The sequence below is a fragment of the Trachurus japonicus genome, chromosome 18 (assembly GCF_045865225.1).
Source record: "Trachurus japonicus isolate A0001 chromosome 18, Traja_1.0".
Taxonomy (NCBI): domain Eukaryota; kingdom Metazoa; phylum Chordata; class Actinopteri; order Carangiformes; family Carangidae; genus Trachurus; species Trachurus japonicus.
The window spans coordinates 12561140-12582392 of NC_140924.1; the positions used below are offsets into that span (position 1 = coordinate 12561140).

Consider the following 21253-nt stretch of genomic DNA (forward strand, 5'->3'; position numbering starts at 1 on the left):
GTTTTCTAGTCCAAGTGATAGAACTGGTTTCTAGAGTGACAACTGATCAGAAAGAAGTGAAGGACTGGATGTTTCTATGAACAAACTGGATGAGATCCAAACGATAAAAAAAAGTACATGTAGTGGACTGAAGATCACATCCTAATACATATTTAAACTACAAAGAATCCTGTTCAAACAAAAAATGCAGAAATCTTCATCCTCAGCCTCTATGATATTTCAGAGATCAGCCTCAGACTGACAACAACTGAAAACAAGGTGACAGCAACTACAGCAGAGCTGGAAGCAACGAAAACTGAACTGGAGCTGCAGAAGACACAAGTAGAGGAACTAGTTCAAGGTAAGTCATAAAAATATCTCATTAAAATATTGGTTTTCATGCTTTTCTAATCCAATTGATAGAACTGGTTTCTAGAGTAACAACTGATCAGAAGGAAGTGAAGGACTGGATGTTTCTAAGAACAATCAGGTTGAGATCCAGACGACATTTGCAGGAATATTGATAAAAACAGAACAAAAGAAAAAAGTTGAGTCCATTGAGTGAAGACAACACCCCAATACATATTTTAGAGACAATCCTGTATCAATAAAGAATTGTGGACATGACACTTGTTGTTTCAATCTTTAAAAAGAGGTCCAGAGATCCAGGCGACATTTGCAGGAATATTGAAAAAGAAAAACAGAAGTAAATGTAGTTAAGTCCGATGACCGATGACCATCCTAATACAGATTTTACAGACGATCCTGCTTAAAGAAGAAATGCACTAATCAATAAAGAATTGTGGACATGAAACTTGTTTCAATCTTTTAATCTTGTTTCCATGTTGTGTTTACAGAAAATGTGAAGTACGCATTCACTGCTGGTTTGGATCTCTCAGGACGTATTGGACCGTACAATACTGAAAAAACACTTGTCTACGATAGAGTACTTACCAATGTTGGTGGGGCTTATAACCCACATACAGGTAGTGTATACATCACCACATGCTTCATAACATAAACTGACAATGTTGAGTATTGGACAGTGATGATGAGATCTCTGTTTCTTTACTGTTCCAGGTATCTTCACTGCTCCAGTTAAAGGAGTCTACTACATCAGATTTACTGCCTTCAGCAACCAAGACAGAACATGGGCGGCAGTGAACTTAAACCATAATAATCAGAGAGTCCTGCACAATGCTGTCATCAATAACCCTGAAACTTCACTTGCAAGTGCATTAATTCTCCAGGTGGAAAAGGGAAGTGTGATCTATATGACTTTGCAGCCGAACTCTGTGCTTTATGATGATAATAACTTCCGGACCACCTTCAGTGGTTTCCTGCTGTATCGTCTGTGATTTTAAGTCGGCTACTTTGACACCTTCAAGAAAGGCCTTAAACAAACCATGTCAATGATTCATCAACATTTGACTGTTGATTTCACTACAATGAAAAGTAATGTGTATTAGTCAATCACAAGGCTTATTTTGCAATATAAAGGTGTCCATTAAAATACATTCATGCGTAATGACTTCCTGTCCTTTATTATCAGAAACTATAAAATATGAATTAATTCAAAAAAAAGAGAAAAAAGAAGGTAATTAACACTGAGCATTAGAGTGTGTATAAATACAGGCTCTGTCTCACACAACCCTCAATAATTCATGCGTTGGAGCCTGATGACAAGGTGACGGACTGACCAGTCACTTTACTGTGTTTGTGTTGAACGAATTAGAAATTATTGGAAAACACACTTGCATGATCTTGAGCCCTGAATATTACAATAACAACAGGAAAAAAAGAAAAAAAAAGTTGTTTTACTGGGTTGATTTCGCATAAAGAATAACAAAAAGAGATTTTATTATGTCATTACTGATATTTAGGATGTCATTCAACCCACATGTTCTCATGACATTTTGGCATTTCTAACTTGTCCCTTTCTATAAAAACAAAACTTTTAAATAACACATTGAGTGTCCAGCCACTGACCAGCTCCATAAACATGATATCACCTGTTTAAATAAGATAAATAATGATACTAATGAGAATCAGGCCATTTGCCCACAGCTGTGGACATTGCATCAGTCTACCTTCATAAATACTGGATGGTCAGTAGCAGCCACCTTCTTTCAGAGTTTGTGCTCCTGTGATCAGTGGGAGTAGCTACATCCACACTAAATCTTGTTGAGTTGATTTTCCTAGCAGGGGTTTCTAGAGGTTTTCCAATGGGGGGTCCTGTGCTGGTGGTGTTGCTCCTCTGTCTGTCTGGGACATGGGCTCAGGCAGAAAGTGAAGGAGCTGACAATGTTAGCGCTGATATCTGGGCTGAGCTCAGAGCTCTGAGAGACATGGTGGTGGAGCAGAAGGTGGAACTGAAGTTTACCAAGGCTGAACTTCAAACCCAGAAAGATAAAGTGGCCGTTCTTGAGAAGGAGAAATCAGGTACAGTACTGTGCTAAAGTTTTATTTGGCACTTTGTTGTTTAGATTCCATATCTTAATTTGCAAGAAGAACTCTGAGGACTGTTGGATTTTAGTCAAATCAACAGGAACACACAATAACCAGCCAGAAAAATATTATAATGAAGAAGAAGTCATGAAATGCTACTTTCAACAGTGTTATTTCAAAGAACTTCATCCTCTATGATATTTCAGAGATCAGCGTCAGACTGACAGCAACTGAAAACAAACTGACTGCAAATGAAATCAAGGTTGCAATAAATGACAACAAGGTGACAGCAACTACAGCAGAGCTGGAAGCAACGAAAACTGAACTGGAGCTGCAGAAGACAAAAGTGGAGGAACTGATGAATGGTAAGTCATAAAAATCTTGTTATAGAAAAATATAAGAGTAATTCATTAATTCACAAGAAGAACAAAGTCCTGCAACAGAGGACTGTTGGATTGTAATCAGATCAACAGGAACACACAATAACCAGCCAGAAAAGTATTATAATGAAGAAGAAGTTGTGAAATGCTACTTTCAACAGTGTTATTTCAAAGAACTTCATCCTCTATGATATTTCAGAGATCAGTAACAAGGTGACAGCAACTACAGTAGAGCTGGAAGCAACGAAAACTGAACTGCAGCTCCAGAAGACAAAAGTGGAGGAACTGATTAATGGTAAGCAACTAAAAATCCCATTAAAAATCTAACCAGAGTAATTCATTAAACTATTGGTTTTCATGGTTTTTTAAATCCAAGTGATAGAACTGGTTTGGAAGGAAGTGACAAGTTATAGGAAAAACTGGTTCTATAAGAACAAACTGCATTAATCTTCATCCTCAGCCTCTATGATATTTCAGAGATCAGCCTCAGACTGACAGCAACTGAAAACAAGGTGACAGCAACTACAGCAGAGCTGGAAGCAACGAAAACTGAACTGGAGCTCCAGAAGACAAAAGTGGAGGAACTGATTAATGGTAAGTCATAAAAATCCCATTATCATTTGGTTTTCATGCTTTTCTAGTCCAAGTGATAGAACTGGTTTCTAGAGTAACAACTGATCAGAAGGAAGTGACAAGTTATGGGTGAAAAGTGGATGTTTCTAAGAACAAACTGGATGAGATCCAGACGACATTTGCAGGAATATTACAACAACAACAACAACAACAACAACCAGAACATGTAGTGGAGTCCAATGACTGAAGACCATCCTAATACATATTTTACAGACAACCCTGCTTAAAGAAGAGATGCATTAATCAATAAAGAATTGTGGACATGAAACTTATTGTTTCAATCTTTTAATCTTGTTTCCATGTTGTGTTTACAGAAAATGTGAAGTACGCATTCACTGCTGGTTTAGAGGGTGTAGGGAATATTGGACCGTACAATACTGAAAAAACTCTTGTCTTTGGAAGAGTCCTCACCAATGTTGGTGGGGCTTATAACCCACATACAGGTAGTGTATACATCACCACATGCTTCATAACATAAACTGACAATGTTGAGTATTGGACAGTGATGATGAGATCTCTGGTTCTTTACTGTTCCAGGTATCTTCACTGCTCCAGTTAAAGGAGTCTACTACATCAGATTTTCTGCCTTCACCAACACACGTGAGACATCAGTGGCAGTCAACTTAAACCATAATAATCAGAGAGTCCTGCATAATTCGGAGTGGAGTAACCAGGGGTGAAAGTAAGCCGGTACGGTCCGGTACTGCGTACCACTAAAAGATTCAGAGGCGGTACGCAGTACCAGGAAGATCATGAGAGAGATAAAAATAAATTAATAAAATAAAAAGTAAAATAAATAAATAAATCTAATTTCACATGAATTCCCTGTGGTTTGAAATGATTTCTGTGAAATTGTCTCGGTTATTATTATAACACATAGTGTTACAAGATCCCGACCCGATCAAAGACAGAGACATGATCTACATTCTGTGCGCAGCAGCGCTGTGCCCTGGGACGTCAGCACCACCTGCAAGCAGCTGCAGTGTCCAGCTGTGCACCGCGGGACGCGCCGCTCGCTCACTGCTGCTGAAGACTGAACCTTTTTTCCCGGTACCGTGAAACTTTGCCCTCAGCGCGTCGTGGAGAGTCCTGTCGGGACCGACGCGGACGTTACACGCGTGCCAGAGCACGCGCTGGGTCTCGGTGCGGCTACAGTCGAGCTCGCGGTCTGTTTATGTGAACGCGGCTCCAGCTGCTCGGTGTGCGCCACAGCGGTGGTGCGCGTTTGGACCATAGTAGGCTACATCCATGATGGTTTCAAGCAGAGAAAAAACAAACGTGTGTAAAAACAAAACGGAGCTGAAAAATGAAACAATAAGTCAGTTTTGCACCAGTCTGTGGAAACAGCCTAAAGTGAATGAATGACAGCAACAGTTGTATCATTGAACTACTGGAAGATAAAAGTAATGACTACATGACTTTCCGTTTGTGTGTGGGCATATTTACCATTTTAACTCTGTTTTTACTTCATTGTTAAACCACAGTAGGCTAGAGCTTAAATACAAGTTTGATGAGAAACTGTTATTTATTTATTAAATCAAGTAGCCAATTTAGAAGCACATGTTTTTTTCTTCTAATTAAATCGTGGTATTGTATATGTATCGAGAATCGTGGAAATTTACTAGTATTGGTGTCGATATATAAGAAAGCTCCAGCCTCGATGGCGAGACCGCAGGCTGTTTACAGGCTATGATATGTTCTTTTTTATTTATTATGGGGATCAATAGGCTACCTGACATTGTCCTGGGCCAGTGGTTAGAATGGTGGGGCCAGCGATCTTCAAAATTTCCTTTATTGTCTACCCCTGACCCAGCCTTCGAAACGTGTACCACGTTTAACGTTTGTTGTAAAATGTCCTAATTAAAATCAGTAATAATAACAATAATGCAGAGAAAAATAACTTTTGGTAATAGTACCGGCAAGAATTTAAAACTACTTTCACCCCTGGGAGTAACCCTCATGCTTTATATTCAAATGCATTAATTCTCCAGATGGAAAAGGGAAGTGTGGTCTATATGACTCTCGAACAAAACGCTGTGCTTTATGATAATAATGTCTATCGGAACACCTTCAGTGGTTTCCTGCTGTATCGTACCAGTTAACGCACGCCGTACCGCCCACGGTACGGCTCCAGAAGGTGGCGCTAGCATCAATTACTCCCGAACATTTTTAACAGCAGCCCTTAAGCATATATATTCATGTTATACATTGTTAGAAAGCTTAGATCGCCCCGATCAATTCAAGACCACCCATGATTTTTTTGGTTGCTCACAGCCCTAACAGGATTAGCAGTTAGGTCGGCTAGCCGCTAAGCTAACGTATGATGCGTACATACCTTTCAAGTCTTCCCTTTATCCACAGCTGATCTACAGCGACCATCTTATGACACAAGACCGTTTGTACAGCTTGCCAAGTACCCATGCTTGTGAAATATGAAATCTGTTTCCTTCTAACCAAAGTATTTTCCTCAATATGTCCATGTGTTTAGTCCAATGCGTAACGTAATACACGCGGATCAAAACAAAAACCGGCCCCGTTACCGCATTTTACGAGTTGCACGGCAATCTGTGACTACATGTGACTGAATGTTTACATCCGTGAGGTCTTCCTGCTTCAAACGACACCACTCAGTAGCCAATCGGTGGCGAGGATGGGCCGGGACATGTCTCGAAAGCCAATGAGGACACGTGACGATGAGACTGACAACGTGACTTTGATTGACAGCTGCTTGAGCCAATAGAAATTGTCCGTGAAATGAAGCCGATAACCTTTTAGCCAATAGTCTGAGGTTTTCAACGGTGTATGACACTACGCCATCACGTTTAGTTGCTGATAAATAAACCCCTGTGTATCCGACGTGCGCGCCACCTGCTCCGCCGCATAGAAATACACAATGCAGATAGGCGTATAGTTCTATAATCCACTGCTTTTAGGGGTGCGCCCTCTACTGCGCGCCAGGAGTTTAGCGGTTGTATTTTTTTTGTTTCTTTTGGTCTTTTGACTTGAAATTTGGACTGCAGGAAGCCAAGACTTGTGGCTGTGGCCTAATTGTGTCTATAGCCTGCTGAGAGCTCCCTGAATGTCTGTACCCATGTCATTCTATAGGCAAACCTATGGGCGGGGAAACAATTTAATCATTCTAACCTTTGCCATTTTTGTCAGTAAAGTCACAGAATCAAAAAAACACCTTAACAGTAATCCTGAGAGTGTTACCATTACAATGATACCAGGCACATCTCTGAATCTTAAACTATGTGGGATCTGTGCTGCTCACAACTTGGGCATGGCGTTATGGCAAAAAACATGCAATGTCAATGATTCATCAGCATTTGACTGTTGATTTCACTACAATTAAAAGTAATGTGTATTAGTCAGTCACAAGGCTTATCTTGCAATATAAAGGTGTCTATTAAATCACATTCATACTTAATGGCTTCCTGTACTGTCCTTTATTATCAGAAACTATAAAATGTATTAACTGCAATATTCTAAAAACTTAATCAAGACTGAGCATTATTGTGTGTATAAATACGGGCTCTGTCTCAACCCTCAATAGGACACCACAGTTATGCGTCACATTTTCAAAGAGTGATACCTGTTGTATTTTTCAGAAATACCAAATACCAATACAAAAAATCTTATGGATACTCCGGCGCGTAAGTTTAAGCCATGGCCCAACGCACCGTAACACCGAGTACACCCCCCTCGAGAGATGGAGTCTGCTAAAGGTCTAGCTTCTCTAGTTGTAGCAACTTTAGCAATGACCGCACCATAACAAACAGCACAGTCAAAAAGCCACTCATAGCCACAAATAATGCTCAGAACAGCACCAAACGTCATCAACAGTACAAACAGGGTCCCAGCACATACTGGCCCTCATTTATCAAACTTGCGCAGGATCTGGTGTAGATTCTGGTGTAAATATCAGTGTAGGCAAGTGTCACGTGTGATTTACTAAAAGTGTGTACGCTGCTGATTTCGGCGTAGAACCGGCGTGGTGGTGATAAATCCGGCGGCTGAAAACGAGCTTAATTTAAATGTCACGCCCCGTTATATTCCTGCTTTAGAGGCGTCGCCCTGCCCCTTTTACGACATGGAGACACGGAAGACGGCCAAGAAGACGGACTTTACTGGCGTTACCGCGTTGAACAGGGAGAGGGCGGCAACATTAAATATCTGGACATTGATAGATTGATAGATTTTGTGATTGATAAGCGTCATCCCGGTGGATGGAGGCTGCAGACGCACGTGTCACCGACCACGTCAGATAACCCAGCGACCTCATGAAATGCTCCTGCAGTTTACTAAACACAAGTGACTGAGGAGAAATCATATAGGCATATTACTGCTGCGAACGCAACTTTATGACCATCAGCACCGCTGGCATGGTTCGGCTGATGGAGGAATGTGAAACACCGGCCCGATGTCCCGCTGACAGGTCCCGGTGACGGGGAAAAAAAGAAAAGAAAAACACTCCGCCGCGATCAGCTGCACCTGGACAGGTAGCGGAGCCCCCCCCCCCAACGGGGCTCCAGTGTCCGGCAGAGAGAGAGACTGAGGAGCCGTCCGGTCATGCTCTGGTGCAGGAGATGTTGGAAGTTTGTGTGTGATCTACAATAACAGGTCTGTCTGTCATTGACTGTTTCTGTTTACACAGCTGATTAACGAGCATCTGTCACGTCGTGGTTTTTAATTCATCTCAGTTGCTCAAAATAAAAGTCGAGTTAAATTTTCAACACGGACTTGGTTGTAGCGTTTCTTTTTTTTTTTTGGCTACTTTTTATCTTTTTATCAATATAAACAACAACAACATGTGATCCACATCGCTGCGTTATTAGACTATGGTTTAATAATCATTCTGACACAGCAGCACTCCTTCCTGCATGTTCTACGCCGGTTCCAAATGTGCGTACACCTGGTCAGAGCTGGCGTGAGATTTGTGCGTACCGTACACTCACGCTCAGATTAATAAATGCCGATCCTTGCGGTGAATTTGGTGTACACCCATTTTTTTGGTGTACGCAAGTTTCATAAATGAGGGCCAATATGAGGCATCAAACATCTGTTAGCTTAGCCTGGTTTCTATTGAAAAGAGACCAAAACAGCTCACCCACTCTCCTCCAGTTAGCTTCCACAGGCAGTGACCACACTGACCACTTGATTCCCCCAGGTCCAGCACATAGCCTCCACCGGCTCTCTCCCTCTTTCACTTTTCTCCTCCATTTCCTTCAGCTCGTCTTCAGTAAACTCAGTCTCAAACTGATAGTGGCGCCCATCGAAATAAAACCAGTCGTTGTTGTTCTCAAACTGCATAAACTCAGCCCTTCTGTGATGTCTGCTTGTTACTGCCCAAGATGTATACTGAACAGTATCTATGGTTACTGCCATGGTTACAGGAAGTCAGAGTGATGGGCGCCACTATCAGTTTGAGGCTGAGTTTACTGAAGACGAGCTAAAGGAAATGGAGGAGAAAAGTGAAAGAGAGGCAGCTGCAGTGGAGGCTATGTGCTGGACGGTCCTGGGGGAATCAAGTGGTCACTGCCTGTGGAAGCTAACTGGAGGAGAGTGGGTGAGTTGTTTTTGTCTCTTTTCAATAGAAACCAGGCTAAGCTAACAGATGTTTGATGCCTCGTATTATGTGCTGGGACCCTGTTTGTACTGTTGATGACGTTTGGTGCTGTTCTGAGCATTATTTGTGGCTTTAAGTGGCGTTTGACTGCGCTGTTTGTTATGGTTCGGCCATTGCTAAAGTTGCTACAACTAGAGAAGCTAGCGGTTAGCAGATGGTCTAACTTGGTGTCACGGTGAGTTGGACCATGGGTTAAATTTACACCCGAATATCTCTTTAACAAATACACATTTTACAATAAGTATTATTATTTTATTTTTTTTACTGTAATTTTATTTGTGGACCATGGGACACTTGAATTGAAAATAGGGGTTTCCTTTTAGAGGCTAACCCTAGTATAATCAGAGGTTTAGATGTCTAATGTTTTTATAGCTTTTCCATCTTTCATACCATGTAATGTTTGAATGTAGTGGAGGATTTCTATTTTAAACTCCTGAATCCTTGGTCTTAACTTAAGTAACAGCCATACAGTTTCCTCCATGGCTCAGTGCTGCTCTCCAGACTGTAGGTTACAGCTCCATGGCGCCATCCTCTGGTGCAAACTTCTCACTGACACACTCAACTTCTAACTTGTGTTCTTAAATTGTTAAGAGTTTTTGTTGCTTTGGGTTTGAGGCAGATCAATAATAATTGAATGAATTACACAAGATGGGAAAGACACTTGCATGATCTTGAGCCCTTTACTGTGAATATAAAAAAAAAAAAAAAACAAGTGAAAAGTTGTTTTACTGGGTTGATTTCACATAGGCTAAATAATACAGAAATGAGGATTTTATGATATCATTACTGATATTTAGGATGCAATTTAAAAGACACGTTCTCATGACATTTTGGCATTTCTAACTTGTCCCTTTCTCTGAGCAGAAAAACAAAACAAAACAACAACAAAAAAAAACCTTATACCTAACACAAATTCAGTACAGCCACTGACCAGTTGCATAAACATGATATCGCCTGTTTAAATAAGATAAATGAATGAGAATCAGGCCATTTGCCCACAGCTGTGGACATTGCATCAGTCTACCCTACTGGATGGTCAGCACACATTAACATATTTTTCTCAAATTTCCTTAACAATGTTCAATCGCAAGTAATATTGTTATTTGTCCATTCCTAATACTACTAGCCTACTACTACTACAACTACTACTATTAATAATAATAATAGGTAGCCTAATGTCATTTCAGTAATACAGTGTGGCCCCCACCCCCCACCCATTGTTACCCTAGCAAAAAAAAGGTCATTAACATTGAGCATTAGAGTGCGTCAGTGGTCAATGTCCAGCCACTGACCAGCTCCATAAACATGATATTGCCTGTTCAAATAAGATAAATAATGATACTATGAAAATCAGGCCATTTGCCCACAGCTGTGGACATTGCATCAGTCTACCTTCATAAATACTGGATGGTCAGTAGCAGCCACCTTCTTTCAGAGTTTGTGCTCCTGTGATCAGTGGGAGTAGCTACATCCACACTAAATCTTGTTGAGTTGATTTTCCTAGCAGGGGTTTCTAGAGGTTTTCCAATGGGGGGTCCTGTGCTGGTGGTGTTGCTCCTCTGTCTGTCTGGGACATGGGCTCAGGCAGAAAGTGAAGGAGCTGACAATGTTAGCGCTGATATCTGGGCTGAGCTCAGAGCTCTGAGAGACGAACTGAAGGCTGAACTTCAAACCCAGAAAGATAAAGTGGCCGTTCTTGAGAAGGAGAAATCAGGTACAGTATTTTGCCAAAGTTTTACGCACTTTAGTTGTTTAGATTCCAGAAATTCCATATTTTAAGCTTTGTCTTGTGTCAGCTTTCTGCTACCATCTGTTTTGTTGGTGTCAGTTTTGACCAGAGTCTTAAACCAGTTGTAAAATACACTAAATACAATTATTTATCATCCCATTTGTTTCTCAACTCTTGGTCACGTTGTTAGGCTTCCTTATGAAAAGGTTGGTTTTGCCTTTGTGAGTTCAGTTTTAACTCTCATGATTGTTCTTATCCTTATCTTATCTTAGTCCTGCAACAGAGGACTGTTGGACTTTAGTCAAATCAATAGGAACACACAATAACCACCAGCCAGAAAAGTGTTATAAATGAAAAAGTCATTTCAACAGTGTTATTTCAAAGAACTTCATATGATATTTCAGAGATCAGCCTCAGACTGACAACAACTGAAAACAAGGTGACAGCAACTACAGCAGAGCTGGAAGCAACGAAAACGGAACTGCAGCTCCAGAAGACAAAAGTGGAGGAACTGACTAATGGTAAGTCATAAAATTCCCATCTTTAGTATATAAAAATCTAAGAAAAGCAATTCATTAAACACTAGACATTTGCAGGAATATTGAAAAACAAAACAAAACAGAAGTACATGTAGTGGAGTCCAAGGACTGAAGACCATACTAATACATATTTTTACATATTTTACAGACAATCCTGCTGAAAGAAGAAATGCATTAATCAATAAAGAATTGTGGACATGAAACGTATTGTTTCAATCTTTTAATCTTGTTTCCATGTTGTGTTTACAGAAAATGTCAAGTACGCATTCACTGCTGGTTTAGATGTCTCAGGGACAATTGGACCATACAATACTGAAAAAACACTTGTCTACGGAAAAGTACTCACCAATGTTGGTGAGGCTTATAACCAATATACAGGTAGTGTATACATCACCACATGCTTCATAACATAAACTGACAATGTTGAGTATTGGACAGTGATGATGAGATCTCTGCTTCTTTACTGTTCCAGGTATCTTCACTGCTCCAGTTAAAGGAGTCTACTACATCAGATTTACTGCCTACACCGAAACCGAAAGTAGCAAATGGGTGGGAGTCTACTTATACCATAACAATCAGAAAGTCCTGGGTAATTTTGAGTATGGTAGCCCTGCTTCACTTGCCAATGCATTAATTCTCCAGATGGAAAAGGGAAGTGTGGTCTATATGAGCCTCGCCCCAAACTTTGTGCTTTATGATTTTAAAGACTACCGGAACAGCTTCAGTGGTTTCCTGCTGTATCGTCTGTGATTTTAAGTCGGCTACTTTGACACCTTCAAGAAAGGCCTTAAATAAACCATGTCAATGATTCATCAACATTTGACAGTTAACTTCACTACAATGAAAAGTAATGTGTATTAGTCAATCACAAGGATTATTTTGCAATATAAAGGTGTCCATTAAAATACATTCATACTTAATGACTTCCTGTACTGTCCTTTATTATCAGAAACTATAAAACATGTATTAACTGCAATATTCTAAAAACTTCATCATCACTGAGCATTAGTGTGTGTATAAATACAGGCTCTGTCTCACACAACCCTCAACTACTAGGACACCACAGAGTTACTATGTGTGATACAGTGATACTGTTGTATTTTTCAGAAATACCAAATATTTCTGAAAAAAGATTATCTTAACAAATACACATTTTACAATAAGTATTATTATTATTATTATTATTATTATTATTATTATTATTATTATTATTATTATTATTATTATTATTATTTATTTTTTTTACTGTAATTTTATTTGTGGACGATGGGACACTTGAATTGAAAATATGGGTTATCTTTTCACATAGTCTAATCAGAGGTTTAGTTGTCTAATGTTTTTATAGCTTTTCCATCTTTCATACCATGTAATGTTTGAATGTAGTGGAGGATTTCTATTTTAAACTCCTGAATCCTTGGTCTTAACTTAAGTAACAGCCATTATTACAGTTTCCTCCATGGCTCAGTGCTGCTCTCCAGACTGTAGGTTACAGCTCCATGGCGCCATCCTCTGGTACAAACTTCTCACTGACACACTCAACTTCAAACTGGTGTTCTTAAATTGTTAAATTGTTAATTGTTAAAAAGAGTTTTTGTTGCTTTGGGTTTGAGGCAGATCAATAATAATTGAATGAATTACACATGATGGGAAAGACACTTGCATGATCTTGAGCCCTTTACTGTGAATATTAAAAAAATAAACAAGTGAAAAGTTGTTTTACTGGGTTGATTTCACATAAATAATACAGAAATGAGGATTTTATATCATTACTGATATTTAGGATGCAATTTAACAGACAGGTTCTCATGACATTTTGGCATTTCTAACTTGTCCCTTTCTCTGAGCAGAAAAACAAAACAAAACAACAACAAAAAAAAACTTATACCTAACACAAATTCAGTACAGCCACTGACCAGTTGCATAAACATGATATCGCCTGTTTAAATAAGATAAATGAATGAGAATCAGGCCATTTGCCCACAGCTGTGGACATTGCATCAGTCTACCCTAATAAATACTGGATGATCAGCACACATTGACATATTTTTCTCAAATTTCCTTAACAACGTTCAGTCGCAAGTAATATTGTTATTTGTCCACTCCTAATACTACTAGCCTACTACTACTACTACTACTACTACTAATAGGTAGCCTAATGTCATTTCAGTAATACACAAGTGCCCCCCACCCCTCACCCATCGTTACCCTAGTAAAAACAAAAGAATTACCCTAGAAGAAAAGAAAAAAAAGAGAGAGAAAAAGAAAGGAAAAGTAATAATAATATAAATAATCATATAAATAAAATCTAAAAAAAAACCTTCATAAATCATTTATCCATTTAACTGTATGAGAATTACACATATAACATCAACACACATGTAGATTCATCAAGCAAAAAAAAGAAAAAGAGAATCTACAGCAGCAAAAGTAGAGCTGTTAGTTAAAAATATTCACAGATTTTTACAAGCTAAGGTATATTGTCTCCATGCAAACACTACTTACTTTTACAAGCTATTAAGGGCCAAATGGAAAGAGTAGCAATGATTTTATTTTATAGCCAAGTATTCACATACCCAAAGACACCAAAACCAAAACCCAAACAAAATATGTATCTATTTATTTACACAAATTAATTGAAAATAGGGGTTATCTTTTCCCATAATCATACAGAGGTTTTATTTAGTGATTTGTAAATGTCTAATGTTTTTATAACTTTTTCATCTTTCATACCATGTAATGTTTGAATGTAGTGGAGGATTTCTATTTTAAACTCCTGAATCCTTGGTCTTAACTTAAGTAACAGCCATTATTACAGTTTCCTCCATGGCTCAGTGCTGCTCTCCAGACTGTAGGTTACAGCTCCATGGCGCCATCCTCTGGTACAAACTTCTCACTGACACACTCAACTTCAAACTTGTGTTCTTAAATTATTAAAGAGTTTTTGTTGCTTTGGGTTTGAGGCAGATCAATAATAATTGAATGAATTACACATGATGGGAAACACACTTGCATGATCTTGAGCCCTTTACTGTGAATATTAAAAAAAGAAAAAATGGTGAGAAGTCCTCCCAACTGACCAATAGCCCATTTAAACAAGTGAAAAGTTGTTTTACTGGGTTGATTTCACATATAGAATAAAGAAATTAGGATTTTATCATGTCATTATTGATATTTAGGATGTAATTTGACCCACATGTTCTCATGACATTTTGGTATTTCTAACTTGTCCCTTTCTTTAAAAACAAAACTTTTCCATAACACATTGAGTGTCCAGCCACTGACCAGCTCCATAAACATGATATCACCTGTTTAAATAAGATAAATAATGATACTAATGAGAATCAGGCCATTTGCCCACAGCTGTGGACATTGCATCAGTCTACCTTCATAAATACTGGATGGTCAGTAGCAGCCACCTTCTTTCAGAGTTTGTGCTCCTGTGATCAGTGGGAGTAGCTACATCCACACTAAATCTTGTTGAGTTGATTTTCCTAGCAGGGGTTTCTAGAGGTTTTCCAATGGGGGGTCCTGTGCTGGTGGTGTTGCTCCTCTGTCTGTCTGGGACATGGGCTCAGGCAGAAAGTGGAGGAGCTGACAATGTTAGCGCTGATATCTGGGCTGAGCTCAGAGCTCTGAGAGACATGGTGGTGGAGCAGAAGGTGGAACTGAAGTTTACCAAGGCTGAACTTCAAACCCAGAAAGATAAAGTGGCCGTTCTTGAGAAGGAGAAATCAGGTACAGTACTGTGCAGAAGTTTTATTAGGCACTTTGTTGTTTAGATTCCAGAAATTGTCAAAAATTTTAACTATTTTAATTCACAAGAAAAACACTGAGTCCTGCAACAGAGGACTGTTGGATTGTAGTCAAATTAACAGGAAACACACAATAACCAGCCAGAAAAGTATTATAATGAAGAAGAAGTAGTGAAATGCCACTTTCAACAGTGTTATTTCAAAGAACTTCATCCTCTATGATATTTCAGAGATCAGTAACAAGGTGACAGCAACTACAGCAGAGCTGGAAGCAACGAAAACTGAACTGCAGCTCCAGAAGACAAAAGTGGAGGAACTGATTGTAAGAACTGTTGGTAAGTAATAAAAATTCCATTAAAAATCTAATCAGAGTAATTCATTAAACTATTGGTTTTTCATGCTTTTCTAATCCAAATGATAGAACTGGTTTCTAGAGTAACAACTGACGAAGTGACAAGTTACAGGGGCAAAACTGGATGTTTCTAAGAACAAACTGCATTAATCTTCATCCTCAGCCTCTATGATATTTCAGAGATCAGCTTCAGACTGACAGCAACTGAAAACAAGGTGACAGCAACTACAACAGAGCTGGAAGCAACGAAAACTGAACTGGAGCTCCAGAAGACAAAAGTGGAGGAACTGATGAATGGTAAGTAACAGAACCACAACAGAAGTAGTGGACTGAAGACCATAACTACAGACAATCCTGCTGAAACAAAAAACTATTGGTTTTCATGCGTTTCTAGTCCAAGTGATAGAACTGGTTTCTAGAGTAACAACTGATCAGAAGGAAGTGAAGGACTGGATGTTTCTAAGAACAAACTGGATGAGATTCAGACGACATCTGCAGGAATACTGATAAAAACCAGAAGTACATGCAGTGGACTGTAGACCACATCCTACCATATTTTAACTACAGAATATCCTGCTTAAACAAACAAACAAGCAAACAAACAAACAAACAAAAAAATGCATAGACTACATCTTCATCCTCAGTCTCTATGATATTTCAGAGATCAGTCTCAGACTGACAACAACTGAAAACAAGGTGACAGCAACTACAGCAGAGCTGGAAGCAACGAAAACTGAACTGGAGCTGCAGAAGACAAAAGTGGAGGAACTGATTAATGGTAAGTCATAAAAATACCATTATTAGTAGGAAAAATCTAAGAAAATGTGACAGTTGAGGTTCCTGTCACTATGCCTCCAATTGATCATGTGCCCTGGCTACTTGGCCAAGTGGATGTCCCTTTGGGTTACTGGCAAGCGCGCATGACTCTTACCCGGGAGGTGTGGGTTCAATCCCTGCTCGGGCCCTCTTCACCTTGCCACAAAAAGGAATGAATTAAACTATTGGTTTTCATGCTTTTCTAGTCCAAGTGATAGAACTGGTTTCTAGAGTGACAACTGATCAGAAGAAAGTGAAGGACTGGAGGTTTCTAAGAACAAACTGGATGAGATCCAGACGACATTTGCAGGAATATTGATGAAAACAAAAACAAAACTGAAGTACATGTTGTCAAATGCAGTGGAGTCCAATGACTGAAGACCATCCTCATACATATTTTACATATTTGACAGACAATCGTGTTTAAACAAAAAATACATTAATCAATAAAGAATTGTGGACATGACACTTGTTTCAATCTTTAAAAAGAGAATCTTGTTTCCATGTTGTGTTTTACAGAAAATGTGAAGTACGCATTCACTGCTGGTTTAGAGGGAGTAGTGTATATTGGACCGTACAATACTGAAAAAACACTTGTCTATGGAAGAGTACTCACCAATGTTGGTGGGGCTTATAACCCACATACAGGTAGTGTATACATCACCACATGCTTCATAACATAAACTGACAATGTTGAGTATTGGACAGTGATGATGAGATCTCTGGTTCTTTACTGTTCCAGGTATCTTCACTGCTCCAGTTAAAGGAGTCTACTACTTCAGATTTTCTGCCTACAACGACCAAAATGGAAAATGCCTGGGAGTCTTCTTATACCATAATAATCAGAGAGTCCAGCACAGTTATGATACCAGTAACCCTCGATCTTCAAACGCAAATGCATTAATTCTCCAGATGGAAAAGGGAAGTGTGGTCCATATGACTTTGCAGTCAGGCTGTGTGCTTTTTGATAATAATCACTATCGGACCACCTTCAGTGGTTTCCTGCTGTATCGTCTGTGATTTGAAGTCGGCTACTTTGACACCTTCAAGAAAGGCCTTAAACAAACCATGTCAATGATTCATCAATATTTGACTGTTGATTTCACTACAATGAAAAGTAATGTGTATTAGTCAATCACAAGGCTGATTTTGCAATATAAAGGTGTCCATTAAATTGCATTCATACCTAATGACCTCCTGTCCTTCATTATCAGAAACTATAAAATATGTATTAAAGCAGAAGTAAGCGATATATTTGTGTTAATATAAGTCTTAAATAGTTATATCTTCCGACAGCAATCACTTACATAGAGTGTTTGGTCTGAAACACGGGTCTGTCAGTCACTCTGCTCTGCTCTGAGCCGAGGAGAAAACATTTATCGTATCCTACAGTTTTTATCCAATGAGGAGAGAGAACGGCATGCAGGGCTGTGTGTGCAGCCAAGGGACGCCGTGAATGTGGCGACGTAGGGACGAGGACTGTTATGGTGCGTTCAAGGAAACTCGTATTTTTCCGACCGTGAAGTTGTACCAGTTCGATCTGGTACGAGTTCACCGGTCGGAAGTTACGAGTGGCCGTTATAGTGACTTTCACCGGTAAAACAGGTCGGAAAAACACGAGTGGGTTGCCTGAAACGCTACAAAGTCGTAAGTTGTGACTTGAAGCTGTAATTTACGATTTCAAAAGCCTGCCTGGAACGCAGCATTAGCGAGAACGACCGGACCACTTACTTCTGCTTTAACACAAAGCATTAGAGTGTGTATAAATAAACACTTGCATGGTCATGAGCCCTTACCTTGAATATGAAAAAAGAAAAAAATGTTGAGAAGTCCTCCCAACTGACCAATAATCCATTTAACCAAGTGAAAAGTTGTTTTACTGGGTTGATTTCACATAAAGAATGACAAAAGGAGGATTTTATTATATCATTACTGATATTTAGGATGTCATTTGACCCACATGTTCTCATGCATTTTTGTATTTCTAACTTGTCCCTTTCTTTAAAAACAAAACTTTTACATAACACATTGAGTGTCCAGCCACTGACCAGCTCCATAAACATGATATCACCTGTTTAAATAAGATAAATAATGATACTAATGAGAATCAGGCCATTTGCCCACAGCTGTGGACATTGCATCAGTCTACCTTCATAAATACTGGATGGTCAGTAGCAGCCACCTTCTTTCAGAGTTTGTGCTCCTGTGATCAGTGGGAGTAGCTACATCCACACTAAATCTTGTTGAGTTGATTTTCCTAGCAGGGGTTTCTAGAGGTTTTCCAATGGGGGGTCCTGTGCTGGTGGTGTTGCTCCTCTGTCTGTCTGGGACATGGGCTCAGGCAGAAAGTGGAGGAGCTGACAATGTTAGCGCTGATATCTGGGCTGAGCTCAGAGCTCTGAGAGACATGGTGGTGGAGCAGAAGGTGGAACTGAAGTTTACCAAGGCTGAACTTCAAACCCAGAAAGATAAAGTGGCCGTTCTTGAGAAGGAGAAATCAGGTACAGTACTGTGCAAAAGTTTTATTTGGCACTTTGTTGTTCAGATTCCAGAAATTGTCGAAAATTTAACTATTTTAATTCACAAGAAAAACACTGAGTCCTGCAACAGAGGACTGTTGGATTGTAGTCAAATCAACAGGAACACACAATAACCAGCCTGAAAAGTATTATAATGAAGAAGTCGTGAAATACTACTGTCAACAGTGTTATTTCAAAGAACTTCATCCTCTATGATATTTCAGAGATCAGCGTCAGACTGACAGCAACTGAAAATAAACTGACTGTAACTGAAAACAAGGTGACTGCAAATGAAATCAAGGTTGCAATAAATGAAAACAAGGTGACAGCAACTACAGTAGAGCTGGAAGCAACGAAAACTGAACTGGAGCTCCAGAAGACAAAAGTGGAGGAACTGATGAATGGTAAGTCATAAAAATCCCATTAAAAATCTAACCAGAGTAATTCATTTAACTATGTGTTTTCATGATTTTTTAAATCCAAGTGATAGAACTGGTTTGGAAGGAAGTGACAAGTTATGGGAAAAACTGGATGTTTCTATAAGAACAAACTGCATTAATCTTCATCTTCATCCTCTATGATATTTCAGAGATCAGCCTCAGACTGACAACAACTGAAAACAAGGTGACAGCAACTACAGCAGAGCTGGAAGCAACGAAAACTGAACTGGAGCTGCAGAAGACAAAAGTGGAGGAACTGACTAATGGTAAGTCATAAAAAATCTCATTATTAGTATAAAAAAAATCTAAGCAGAGTAATTCATTAAACTCTTGGTTTTCATACTTTTCTAATTCAAGTGATAGAACTGGTTTCTAGAGTAACAATTGATCAGAAGGAAGTGAAGGACTGGATGTTTCTAAGAACAAACTGGATGAGATCCAGACGACATTTGCAGGAATACTGATAAAAACAAAAACAAATCAGAGGTACATGTTGTCAAATGTAGTGGAGTCCAATGACTGAAGACCATCCTAATACATATTTTACAGACTATCCTGCTTAAACAAAAAATACATTAATCAATAAAGAATTGTGGACATGACACTTGTTTCAATCTTTTAAAAGTGAATCTTGTTTCCATGTTGTGTTTTACAGAAAATGTGAAGTACGCATTCACTGCTGGTTTAGAGGGAGTAGTGTATATTGGACCGTACGATACTGAAAAAACACTTGTCTTTGGAAGAGTACTCACCAATGTTGGTGGGGCTTATAACCAATATACAGGTAGTGTATACATCACCACATGATTCATAACATAAACTGACAATGTTGAGTATTGGACAGTGATGATGAGATCTCTGCTTCTTTACTGTTCCAGGTATCTTCACTGCTCCAGTTAAAGGAGTCTACTACTTCAGATTTACTGCCTTCAGCATCCAAGATGGAGGATGGGTGGGAGTCAACTTATACCATAATAATCAGTGGGTCCTGCACAATTCTGTGCTCAATGACCCTGAAACTTCACTTGCAAGTGCATTAATTCTCCAGGTGGAAAAGGGAAGTGTGGTCTATCTGACTTTGCACCCAACCTGTGTGCTTTATGATAATAATCACTACCGGACCACCTTCAGTGGTTTCCTGCTGTATCGTCTGTGATTTTAAGTCGGCTACTTTGACACCTTCAAGAAAGGCCTTAAACAAACCATGTCAATGATTCATCAACATTTGACTGTTGATTTCACTACAATGAAAAGTGATGTGTATTAGTCAATCACAAGGATTATTTTTCAATATAAAGGTGTCCATTAAATTGGGTTCATACCTAATGACTTCCTGTCCTTTATTATCAGAAACTATAAAATATGAATTAATTCTAAAAAAAAAAAGAAAAAAAGAAGGCAATTAACACTGAGCATTAGAGTGTGTATAAATACAGGCTCTGTCTCACACAACCCTCAATAATTCATATGGAGGAGCCTGATGACAAGGTGACGGACTGACCAGTCACTTTACTGTGTTTGTTTTGAACGAATTACAAATTATGGGAAAAAACACTTGCATGATCTTGAGCCCTGAATATTACAATAACAACAAAAAAGAAAAAATGGCGAGAAGTCCTCCCAACTGACCAATAACCAATTTAACCAAGTGAAAAGTTGCTTTACTGGGTTGATTTCACATAAAGAATAACAAAAAGATGATTTTATTACATAATTATTACTATGATATTTAGGATGTCATTTGACCCACATGTTCTCATGACATTTTGGTATTTCTAACTTGTCCCTTTCTATAAAAACAAAACTTTTACATAACACATTGGGCCCTAGTTTGCTGGCGCAGCGCAGGTGGCGCAAGGTAGCGCAGCCGGTCTAATGCAAGTTTCGACCAGCGCAGCCTAGCGCAAAGTCAGATTGGAAGATTGGCAGATCGCGCTGCGCTGAGATAGGCGTGGCCGCGCAGCAGGGGGAGGCGTCACAGATTCAGCTTGGTGCAGTGGAAGTTTTGTGCGAAAATGTCCCGCCGAGGTTGCGCTG

At 39.2% G+C, this 21253-nt stretch overlaps 1 protein-coding gene across 1 annotated transcript; it reads left to right on the top strand.

Annotated features, from left to right (window-relative positions):
* Positions 1 to 225: 225 nt before the first annotated feature.
* LOC146968813 (complement C1q-like protein 3) lies at positions 226 to 20446 on the top strand. Its single transcript, XM_085759501.1, has 4 exons — positions 226 to 258; positions 2711 to 2792; positions 3755 to 3883; positions 20095 to 20446. Exons 2-4 carry the CDS (start codon positions 2786 to 2788, stop codon positions 20370 to 20372), a joined length of 414 nt encoding a protein of 137 aa, XP_085615627.1. The 5' UTR covers positions 226 to 258; positions 2711 to 2785; the 3' UTR covers positions 20373 to 20446.
* The last annotated feature ends 807 nt before the right edge of the window (positions 20447 to 21253 follow it).

Coding starts and splice junctions, on each gene's coding strand:
- LOC146968813 (XM_085759501.1), top strand. Junction 3,884..20,094: donor GGCTTATAACCCACATACAG/GTAGTGTATACA, acceptor TTACTGTTCCAG/GTATCTTCACTGCTCCAGTT.